The sequence below is a fragment of the Rattus norvegicus genome, chromosome 13 (assembly GCF_036323735.1).
Source record: "Rattus norvegicus strain BN/NHsdMcwi chromosome 13, GRCr8, whole genome shotgun sequence".
Taxonomy (NCBI): Eukaryota; Metazoa; Chordata; class Mammalia; order Rodentia; family Muridae; genus Rattus; species Rattus norvegicus.
Window position 1 is genome coordinate 54,073,824 of NC_086031.1, and position 12,845 is coordinate 54,086,668.

The 12,845-nt window shown below is 40.3% G+C and overlaps 1 protein-coding gene across 1 annotated transcript in view; it reads right to left on the reverse strand.

The window, feature by feature from the left end:
* Positions 1-12,845, reverse strand: part of Cfh (complement factor H) — a 101,445-nt gene that overhangs the window by 10,745 nt on the left and 77,855 nt on the right. The window contains exons 18-20 of the mRNA NM_130409.2: positions 12,324-12,497; positions 3,032-3,208; positions 1,229-1,405 (exon numbers count right to left, since the gene is read on the reverse strand). Of these exons, the coding sequence (NP_569093.2) occupies positions 1,229-1,405; positions 3,032-3,208; positions 12,324-12,497 (528 nt within the window). The remainder of the gene's footprint in view (positions 1-1,228; positions 1,406-3,031; positions 3,209-12,323; positions 12,498-12,845) is intronic.

Here is a 12,845-nt window from a genome sequence, read left to right on the forward strand (position 1 = left end):
AATTTGGAGTGTAAAAAAGAGTAAACAAAATATAAAAAGAAAAGAAAAATTATTTTGACTGAGAAACCAAGACTCAAAGGACATTCATGGTATGTACTCATTGGTAAGTGGCTATTAGCTAAAAAGTACAGAATACCCATGGTGTACCCCATATAACCTAAGAAGTTAAACAAGAAGGAAAGCCCAAATGTGGATGCTTCAATTTAACTTAGAATATGAGACAAAATAATCATGGGAGGTAGAGGGAGGGGGTTACCTAGGTGGGAGAAGGGAGGGGAAGGGATAACGGGGGCATGGGGTGGGGCAGGGTCAGATATGGGGCAAAACGGAAGAGAAGCCCAGCAGACCAGAAAAATAAGTGGAAACATAAATTTTCCAGAGACAGGGAATCAACAGAAACTGCTTAAAATCCTAGAAACCCAGGGTGGAGAGACTCCCAGGTTTTAATGTGGGTGACCTTAAGCAAAATACTCAATGGTGGGAAGAGGAACCTGAAGTCCAATAGTTCAATAGGACACCCAGAGGAGGGGTGTGACAACCAAACCAACTTCAAAATTTTGACTCCAAATTGTTCCTCTCTGAAAGAAATGCAGAGACAAAAAAGGAGCAGAGACTGAAGGAATTATTGACTAGTTGCTGGCCCAATGTGAGTTCTGTCTCATGGAGGTGGGGAGGGTCACCAAGCACTGATGCTATTACTGATGCTATGTTGTGCTTGCAGACAGGAGCCTAGCATGGCTTTCCTCTAATAAACTCTACCAGCAGTTGACCTATGGAAGTGTCAGGGGCTGTATTAAAGAAGTTGAGGGGAATGGGAACCCCATAGGAAGACCAACAGTGTCAACTAACATGGACCACTCACCACTTGCAGCTCGCAGACTATGCCACAAAACCAAAGAGCATACAGAGGCTAATTACAAGCTCCTGGCAGACATATAGCAGAGGACTCCCTTTTCTGGCCTCGAAGGGATAGGATGCACCTAATCCTTTAAAAAATTGATGCCCCAGGCAAGAGGGATGGGTAAGCACCATCTCAGAGGTGAAGTAGAGGGGTATGGGGGAAAGAGTTCTTGGAGTGGGGACAGGGAGAGGACATCATTTGGGATGTAAATAAATAAAATAATTGTAAAAGTTAAAAAAAGTTTAAAAATTGCTTCAGTTTCCTTTCACTAATGTACAATAACTAAATTGCATTGTCAAATAAACATTAGGGGAAATGATGCCCTACCTTTGCATTTCGGTGGTTCTGTCCAAATCCCGTTTTGGCACATCACTTCCACTTCCCCAAATAATTCAAAAGGTTTATTACAGTCATAACGTACTTTGTCACCAGATGGATATTTAGTCTTGTGCCTTGTTAGTATAGTAGCATTTGGCACATGTGGTGGATTCACACAGGAATTATCTAAAGAGTAAAATAAAGTATTAGTACCTATTTGCTCATCTTGAGTGTCCAATTAATGCATAAGATTCCAAATATATTTCTGACTTGCTGAATGGATAAAGAAAATTTGCTACATTTATTTACATGCAAAAATGAAATCATGAATGTCACAGGTAAATGATGGGTAATAGACAAAAATTCATCCTGAGTGAAGAACTCAGACCCAGAAAGACACACATGTATATATTTGCTGATATGTAGATATTAGCTGAAAGCCAATGAAAGTCACTTTACAATCCACAGAACAACAGAATTTAGGTGTAGGCCTAAGGAATTGGGGGCAAAGTACTGTCTCCTTAGGATGGAGAAATAGAGTAGATAGTTATGGATGTCAAGAAGGGTAGACAAAAATCAGAATACAGAGAGGAACAGCAAAAGTTAAGTGTCATTTGAGGGATATTATCAAAACCTAATTCAATATAAGCTTTCTAAAATACATACATATATAAAGGAAATATAAGTGCAATCACCAAAAGTGTAAGGAGACAGAGCCCCGAGGGACATATCATGTCACTAATGAAGCTTCTAGTACTGTGATAAGGTTACATCTAATTAAATGTGTACCAGAGGGGTCACATGGAAACTTCCGAATAACACAGGCAGGCTGTTGAGAAGACTACAGATTATACCACACAACCTGAAGGCAAGTCTACACTGTGAAAAACAACAAATATGCAACTCACTGATCATAGCAAAGTGTCACTGATGCCTACATAGAGCCTTCACCCCTAAGGGAAGCATCTTTGGTACAGGAAGGTACTTTGCATGCTGTTCAATATATATTATGGTTTTCAGGTGAGTATTCTTAAGGGATTCCTAGGTGTATAAAGTGGGACATTTTGTCTATTTTGTTTCTTATCTATTTTCTTATGCTGTTTTCCCTAAAATTATTTGTTTGTTACCTCCTACTGTATTTGTTTCATTTTTGTTTTATTAGTATTACTCCTTAGAAGACTTTCCTTTCTCCTGAAATACAGAAAGGGGAAAAATTAGATGAAAAAAGGGGTAGGAAGGAGCTGAAATGAGTGGAGGGAAGAGAAAACAATCAGGATATGTATTATGTGAGAAAAAAATCTATTTGCAATGTTAGAGGAAAAAGAACATTGTTTTAAGAATAATATAGTCATAAGAAAGTGATAATCAAATAAAATATCCTAATATTCCAATGAATTTGATAAAATGAGATATAAGCAAGATTTCAATTGAAGGCTAATTATTTAACAACATATTAACAAATATTGACAGCCTACAGCACATTCCAAACTTAGTCATACACAGATCCCTAAAAGGAGATTGAAGGTCTCATCTTTAGATGTCGTCCTATTTAGGATATCTAGCATGTACTCCTAGCTGTTAATTTACATTTTCAAAATGTTTGTATTCTAATGATACTGATGATGCTGACCATGAAATCAAACTCTGAACACCATCATGCTATCAGCTTAGCCATCAGTTTTTTTAATTCAATGCTTTTATTATTTGATACAAACAAACTTGATCTTACTTTAAAAGTAATCTCTGCACCATTTTCAGTTATGTCATTCTTTGACACTAGAATAAATGCATGTTAAAAACCCATTCAAATACCTTTGCATACCGGCTGTCCAATCCACTTCGTATTAACACATGTGACAATGTCAGAGCCATCCATTCGATACGGAGGTGGACATCTGAATGTCACTTGTTCTCCTGACCTGTATGATTTTTTTTTCTTTTCTGTCGGTTTGGCAATTTCAAATGTGGGCAAGTTGTCACAATCAGTTTCTTAAAAAAATAAAAGAGTATGTGGGTGTTTGTTTTCAGGAAGTTGTAGAACATACGATATATGAAACAATAGTTAACTTCATAGAAAACAATACATACAGTAGGTTTTCCATTTTTTACTTAGTTACACTGACGTTCTTCTATATTTATGAAAATAAATAAGATAGACACAGAATCCTGATGGTTATAATTTTTGAAATTTTAAATTTTGCATTCAATTTTTCTTGTACTTTCCAAAATTAGAGTATTTATGTTTGACTTTATAAAATGTAACTTACTCATAATTATTTGAAAAATTTAGAGCATATGTAATTGTAGTGGCATTGCTCTAAAACTGTCATTGTAGTGATGAGACTGTTTAGAGGAGCCTGTGTGTTCCTGGATTCTGAGAATTCTGATAATTCAGATATCTCAGACTACATGGAACAAAAACAACTTAGGTGGGCTGGAAAGGAAAAATTTTGTTTTGACTCATATCGTATTTGTCTTCCAGCATTCAAATTATGCAGCAAAAACTTTTTATATGCTAGAATTATGGCTTCGTTTCTTTTTTTTTTTAACTATACCCGATTCTCCTTCATTAGTTTTTTTATTGGATATTTTTATTTTTACATTTCAAATGCCATCCCACTTTCCAGTTTCCTGCCCACAAACCCCCTGTCCCATTCCCTCTCCACTTTCTTCTATGAGGGTGTTCCCCTGCCCATCCTCCAACCCTTTCCTATCTTACAGTCGCCTAAACTGGGGGGGGGGGTGGGAATGTCAGATAGGAAAGGGTTGGAGGATGAGCCTTGACAGGACCAAGGGTTTCTCCTCCCATTGGTGGCCAACAAGGCCATCCTCTGCTACATATGCAACTGGAGCCATGGGTCTGTCCATGTGTACTCTTTGGACAGTGATTTAGTTCCTGAAAGCTCTGGTTGGTGGGTATCGTTGTTCTTAGGGGGTTGCAAACACCTTCAGCTCCTTCAATCCTTTCTCTAACTCCTCCAATATGCACCCAGTTCTCAGTCCATCTCTGTATTTGTTATGCTTTGGCAGAGCCTCTCAGGAGACTTCCATACCAGGTTCCTGTCAGCATGCAGCTCTTGGCATATAGTGACTGGGTTTGGTGGCTGTATATATATTGGCTGGATCCCCAGGTGGGGCAGTATCTGAATGGACATTCTTAAGATAAAAAACTCAGGTGACAACAGATGCTGGCAAGGATGTGGAGAAAGAGGAGCACTCTTCCATTGTTGTTGGGATTGCAAGCTGTTACAACCATTCTGGAAATCAGTCTGGAGGTTCCTCAGAAAATTGGACATTGACCTACCTGAGTACCCAGCTATACCTCTCTTGGGCATATACCCAAAAGATGTTCCAACATATAACCAGGACACATATTCTCCTATATTCATAGCAACCTTATTTATAATAACCAGAAGCTGGAAAGAACCCAGATGTTCCTCAACAGTGGAATAAATAAAGAAAATGTGGTACATCTACACAATGGAGTATTACTCAGCAACTAAAAACAATGATTCATGACATTCATAGGCAAATGGATGGAACTAGAAAGTATCATCCTCCTAACCTCACTGATCCCGGCCCACAGCTCCCAACTCCCAAACCCTGTGGGACAGAGAGCTCACCACCCAGACAGGTGGGCACTCCTGAGACTGCAGAGTGGGAGAGACTACCAACACTGCCCACCCCTGCCCACATCCGTGGCCCAAGAGGAAACTGTATAGGGCCTCCTGGAACTGGAAGACAGGGGCACTGGAGCAGCAGGTCCCCCTCGTTCCAGATGCTGCCCGGACCTGAAGGGACTGCTCAACAGTTCTCTGCACCCAAATCCCATGGGAGGGAGAGCTAAACCTTCAGAGGGGCAGACACTCCTGGGAAGCAAAAAGAGACTACACTCTGCCCACATTTCTGACTCCAGAGGAAAACACCTAATGCCATCTGGGATCCCGGTGCACAGGGGCTCCAGGAAAAGGCGGTGCAGGCCCTCCTGGTTGCCGCCCTCACAGAGAGCTCAAAAGCAGCCCCCTCACAAGCAACTTGAGCTTCAAGACCACAGGTAAGACCAACTTTTATGCTCCAAGCGACCTGCCTGGTGGACTCAGGACACACTGAGGCAAAATTCCTCTGGAACAGGACACTTCTGGTTTTTAGCTGGAGCCCGAATCTCGCTGATCCCGGCCACACTTCACTGCTCCCAAACCCCTGGGAGAGAGAGCTCGCCGCCCAGACAGGTGGGCACTCCTGAGAATGCAGAGAGGGAGAGACCACCAATACTGCCCACCCCGGCCCACATCCGCGGCCCAAGAGGAAACTGTATACGGCCTCTGGGAACTGGAAGATAGGGGCACTGGAGCTGCAGGTCCCCTGTGCTCCAGACATCGCCTGGACCTGAAAGGACCGGATCAACAGCTCTCTGCACCCAAATCCTGTGGGAGGGAGAGCTCACCATCTGGACAGGTGGGCACTCCTGAGACTGCAGAGCAGAAGAGACCACCAATACTGCCCACCCCTGCCCACATCCCTGGCCCAAGAGGAAACTGTATACAGTCTCTGGGAAATGGAAGACAGGGGCACTGGAGCAGCAGGTCCCCTGGGATCCAGATACCCACCTGACCTGAAGGGACCAATCAACAGCTCTCTGCAGCCAAATCCCATGGGAGAGAGAGCTAAACTTTCAGAGGGGCAGACACGCCTGGGAGGCCAGAAGAGACTACACTCTGCCCACATTTCAGACTCCAGAGGAAAACACCTAATGCCGTCTGGGACCCCAGTACTCGGGGGCTCATGGAAAAGGCTGCACAGACCCTCCTGGTTGCCACCCTCACAGAGAGCTCAAAAGCAGCCCCCCACGAGCAACTTGAGACACAGGACCACAGGTAAGACCAACTTTTCTGATCCAAGTGACCTGCCTGGTGGACTCAGGACAGTCCCACAGGAACAGCGAAGACCACTAGGCAGGAAAGACTACACACCCTAAAGAACACTCTGTTCCCACAACTAGCTGAACGAAAAAAGGGAAACAGGTCTACAGCACTCCTGACACATAGCCCTATAGGAAGGTCTAGCCACTGTTAGAAATAGCAGAAGATAAAACCAGAGACAACTAGATGGCAAGAGGCAAGCGCAGGAACCCAGGCAACAGAAACCAAGACTATACGGTATCATCAGAGCCCAATTCTCCCACCAAAGCAAACACTGAATATCCAAACACACCAGAAAAGCAAGATCTAGATTTAAAATCACATTTGATAATGATGCTGGAGGACTTCAAGAAAGACATGAAGAACTCCCTTAAAGAAATGCAGTAAAACATAAATAAACAAGTAGAACCCTATAGAGAGGAATCACAAAAATCCCAGAAAGAATTCCAGGAAAACAAAATCAAAGAGGTGAAGGAATTAAAAAGGGAAATAGAAGCAATAAAGAAAGCTGAAATGGAAACAACCCTGGATATAGAAAACCAAAGGAAGAGACAAGGAGCCATAGATACAAGCATCACCAACAGAATACAAGAGACAGAAGAAAGAATCTCAGGAGCAGAAGATTCCATAGAAATCATTGACACAAGGGTAAAGATAGTGTAAAATGGAAAAAGCTACTGGTCCAAAACATACAGGAAATCCAGGACTCAATGAGAAGATAAATAGGTATAGAAAAGAGTGAAGACTTCCCAGCTCAAAGGACCAGTAAATATCTTCAACAAAATCATAGAAGAAAACTTCCCTAACCTAAAGAAAGAGATGCCCATAAACAAGCAAGAATCCTACAGAACTCCAAATATATTGGATCAGAAAAGAAACTCCTGCCATCACATAACAGTCAAAATACCAAATGCACAAAATAAAGAAAGAATATTAAAAGCAGTAAGGAAAAATGTCAAGTAACATATAAAGGCAGACTTATCAAAATCACACCAGACTTCTCACCAGACACTATGAAAGCCAGAAGATCCCGGACAGATGTCATACAGACCCTAAGAGAACACAAGTGCCAGCCCAGGTTACTGTATCCTGCAAAATTCTCAATTAACATTGATGGAGAAACCAAGATATTCCATGACAAAACCAAATTTACACAATATCTTTCTACAAACTCAGCACTCCAAAGGATAAATGGTAAAGCCCAACAAAAGGAGGCAAGCTACACCCTAGAAAAAGCAAGAAACTAATCGTCTTGGCAACAAAACAAAGAGAAGAAAAGCACACAAACATAACCTCACATCCAAATATGAATATAACAGGAAGCAATAATCAGTATTCCTTAATATCTCTCAATATCAAACGTCTCAATGCCCCAATAAAAAGACATAGATTAATGAACCTGATATGCAATGAGGACCTGGCATTCTGCTGTCTACAGGAAACATACCTCAGAGACAAAGAAAGAAACTACCTCAGTGTGAAAGGCTGAAAAACAACTTTCCAGGCAAGGGGTCTGAAGAAGGAAGCTGGAGTAGCCATTCTAATATCAAATAAAATTGATTTTCAACTAAAAGTCATCAAAAAAGGTAAGGAAGGACACTTTCTATTCATCAAAGGAAAAATCCACCAAGATGAACTCTCAATCCTAAGTATCTATGCTCTAAATACAAGGCATCTACATACATAAAAGAAACCTTACTAAAGCTCAAAACACACATTGCACCTCACACAATGATAGTAGATTACACACACACACACACACACACACACACACACACACACACACACACACACACACTCTCATCAATGGACAGGTCATGGAAACAAATTAAACAGAGACATAGACAGACTAAGAGAAGTCATGAACCAAATGGACTTAACAGATATTTATAGAACATTCTATCCTAAAACAAAAGGATATAACTTCTTCTCACCACCTCATGGTACTTTCTCCAAAATTGACCATGTAGTAAGTCATAAAACAGGCCTCAAAAGATACAGAAAGATAGAAATAATCCCATTTGTCCTATCAGACCATCACAGGCTAAAGCTGGTCTTCAATAACAATAGGGGAAGAACGTCCACATATACATGGAAGTTGAACAATGCTGTACTCAATGATAACATGGTCAAGGAAGAAATAAAGAAATTAAAGACTTCTTAGAATTTAATGAAAATGAAAGTATAGCATACCCAAAATTATGGGACACAATGGAAGCGGTGCTAAGAGGAAAACTTATAGCTCTAAGTGCCTACAGAAAGAAACAGGAGAGAACATATATCAGTAGCTTGACAGCACACCTAAAAGCTCTAGAACAAAAAGAAGCAAATACACCCAGGAGGCGTAGAAGGCAGAAAATAATCAAACTCAGAGCTGAAATCAACCAAGTAGAAACAAAAAGGACTATACAAAGAATCAACAGAACCAAAAGCTGGTTCTTTGAGAAAATCAACAAGATAGATTAACCCTTAGTCAGACTAATGAGAGACCACAGAGAGTGTGTCCAAATTAACAAAATCAGAAATGAAAAGGGAGACATAACTACAGAATCAGAAGAAATTCAAAAAATCATAAGATCCTACTACAGAAGCCTATATTCAACAAAACTTGAAAATCTGCAGGAAATGGACAATTTCCTAGACAGATACCAGGTACCAAAGTTAAATCAGGAACAGATAAACCATTTAAACAACCCCATAACTCTGAACTAAATAGAAGCAGTCATTAAAGGTCTCCCAACCAAAAAGAGCCCAGGTCAAGATGGATTCAGTGCTGAGTTCTATCAGACCTTCATAGAAGACCTCATATGCTATCCAAATTGTTCCACAAAATTGAAACAAATGGAGTGCTACCGAATTCGTTCTATGAAGCCACAATTATTCTTATACCTAAACCACACAAAGACCCAACAAAGAAAGAGAACTTCAGACCAATTTCCCTTATAAATATCAACGCAAAAATACTCAAAAAATTCTGGCAAACCGAATCCAAGAGCACATCAAAACATTCATCCACCATGATCAAGTAGGCTTCATCGCAGGCATGTAGGGATGGTTTATTATACAGAAAATTATCAACGTAATCCATTATATAAACAAAGTGAAAGAACAAAACCACATGATCATTTCATTAGATGCTGAGAAAGCATTTCACAAAATTCAACACCCCTTCATGATAAAAGTCCTGGAAAAGAATAGGAATTCAAGGTCCATACCTAAACATAGTAAAAGCCATATACAGCAAACCAGTAGCTAACATTAAACTAAATGGAGAGAAACGTGAAGCAATCCCACTAAAATCAGGGACTAGACAAGGTTGCCCACTCTCTCCTTACTTATTCAATATTGTTCTTGAAGTTCTAGCCAGAGCAATCAGACAACAAAAGGAGATCAAGAGGATACAGATTGGAAAAGAAGAATTCAAAATAACACTATATGCTGATGATATGATAGTATATTTAAGTGATCCCAAGGGAACTACTAAACCTGTTAAACACTTTCAGCAATGTGGCTGGGTTAAAATTAATTCAAATAAATCAGTAGCTTTCCCCTACATGAAAGAGAAAGAAGCTGAGAAGGAAATTAAGGAAACGTCACCCTTCATAATAGTCCCAAATAATATAAAATCCCTCGGTGTCACTTTAATCAAGCAAATAAATGATCTGTATGATGAGAACTTCAAGCCTCTGAAGAAAGAAATTGAAGAAGACCTCAGAAGACGGAAAGAATCCCATGCTCATGGACTGACAGGATTAAAATAGTAAAAATGGCCATTTTGCCAAAAGAAATCTACAGATTCAATGCAATCCCCATCAAACTACCAATCCAATTCTTCAGAGAGTTAGACAGAACAATTTGCAATTTCATCTGGAATAACAAAAAACCCAGGATAGCTAGAACTATCCTCAACAATGAAAGGACTTCTGGGGGAATCACTATCCCTGAACTCAAGCAGTATTACAGAGCAATAGTGATAAAAACTGCATGGTATTGGTACAGAGACAGAAAGATAGACCAATGAAATGGAATTGAAGACCCTGAGATGAGCCCACACACATATGGGCACTTGATTTTTGACAAAGGAGCTAAAACCATCCAATGGAAAAAAGATAGCATTTTCAGCAAATGGTGCTGGTTCAACTGGAGGTCAGTATGTAGAAGAATGCATATCGATGCATGCTTATCACCCTGTACAGGGCTTAAGTTTAAGTGGATCAAGGACCTCCACATCAAACCAGATACACTCAAACTAATAGATGAAAAATTAGGGAAGCATCTCGAACACATGGGCACTGGGAAAAATTTCCTGAACAAAACACCAATGGCTTATGCTCTAAGATCAAGAATCGACAAATGGGATCTCTTAAAGCTGCAAAGCTTCTGTAAGGCAAAGGACATTGTTGTTAGGACAAAACGACAACCAACAGATTGGGAAAAGATCTTTACCAATCCTACAACAGATAGAGGGCTTATATCCAAAATATTCAAAGAATTCAAGAAGTTAGACCACAGGGAGACAAATAACCCTACTAAAAAATGGGGTTCAGAGCTAAACAAATTATTCACTGCTGAGGAATGCCGAATGGCTGAGAAACACCTAAAGAAATGTTCAACATCTTTAGTCATAAGGGAAATGCAAATCAAAACAACCCTGAGATTTCACCTCACACCAGTGAGAATGGCTAAGATCAAAAACTGAGGTGTCAGCAAATGCTGGCCAGGATGTGGAGAAGGAGGAACACCCCTCCCTTGTTGTTGGGATTACAAACTGGTAAAACCATTCTGGAAATCAGTCTGGGGTTTCCTCAGAAAATTGGACATTGAACTACCTGAGGACCCAGCTATACGTCTCTTGGGCATATATCCAAAAGATGCCCCAACATATAAAAAAGACACGTGTTCCCCTATGTTCACAGCAGCCTTATTTATAATAGCCAGAAGCTGGAAAGAACCCAGATGCCCTTCAACAGAGGAATGGATACAGAAAATGTGGTACATCTACACATTGGAATATTACTCAGCTATCAAAAACAATGACTTTATGAAATTCATAGGCAAATGGATGGAACTGGAAAATATCATCCTGAGTGAGCTAACCCAATCACAGAAAAACACACATGGTATGCACTCATTGATAAGTGGCTATTATCCCAAATGCCTGAATTGCTCTAGATTCACAGAACACATGAAACTCAAGAAGGATGACCAAAATGTGAATGCTTCACTCCTTCTTTAAACGGGAACAAGAATACCCTTGGCAGGGAATAGGGAGGCAAAGTTTAGAACAGAGGCAGAAGGAACACCCATTCAGAGCCTGCCCTACATGTGGCCCATACATATACAGCCATCAAACTAGATATGACGGATGAAGCAAAAGGTGCAGTCCAACAGGAACCTGATATATATCTCTCCTGAGAGACATACCTAGAATACAACAAATACAGAGACAAATGCCAGCAGCAAACCACTGAACTAAGAACGGGACCTCTTTTGAAGGAATCAGAGAAAGGACTGGAAGAACTTGAAGGGGCTCGCGACCCCATATGAACAACAATGCCAAGCAACCAGAGCTTCTAGGGACTAAGCCACTACCCAAAGACTGTACATGGACTGACCCTGGACTCTGACCTCATAGGTAGCAATGAATATCCTAGTAAGAGCACCAGTGGAAGGGGAAGCCCTGGGTCCTGCCAAGACTGAACACCTAGTGAATGTGATTTTGGGGGGGGAGGGTGGTAATAGAGGGAGGATGGGGAGGGGAAGCCTATATGAAAGGGGAAGGGGAGGAGTTAGGGGGATGTTGGCCCGGAAACCGAGAAGGGGAATAACAATAGAAATGTAAATAAGAAATACTCAAGTTAACAAAGATAAAAATAATAAAAATAAAAAAAGGAAGTATCATCCTTAGTGAGGCAACCCAATCACAAAAAAACACACATACTATGTATTCACTGATAAGTGGGTATTAGTCCAAAACCTTAGTTTACCCAAAGATACAATCAACAGACCACATGAAGCTCAAGAAGGATAACCAAAGTGAGGATGCTTCAGTTTTTCTTAGAGGGGAAACAAACATATTCATAGGAGGAGATATGGAATCAAAGTATGACTTAGCTTCTTAATTGTACCACATATAGATTGAATTGTATTATATACTAGACAAAAGAATGAAAATTAAAATGTACTTATGCATTTGGGTGGTTCAGACCACTGTCCTCCTACACATTTAATAAATGCTGGTCCATCAATTCCAAAGCCTTCAGAACAATTGTATGTAACCTCCTCTCCATATTGGTAACTTTCTAGTTCATGAGAAACAATACCAAGAGGAATTGAAGGTGGGGGTCCACAAGGTATTCCTGAAAAAGACACAAATGAGAGTTACATAGTTAAACAATTCCACATTGCACTAATACAGAAATTTGCTTGTATGTATCAGTTCTGTGTGTAGGGGTACAAGAAGGAAGTGTTAATATGAAAGATGCATCATCATAAGGAAGGTGGGCAGTGCTTCCTAATAGCACATTCTGTTGTCTTGCATCTGTTAAACAACTTGAAAGTATTACAAATATCAGAAAATACCATGTATTGTGGGATGGGAGTGGGGAGGACATTTTAGGCAAAAGATACTTTGGACTTTAATACTTGGTGGCAAATCAAACAGTAGAATTCACATGAGCACATGGAGTCTGTAATACATCATATTT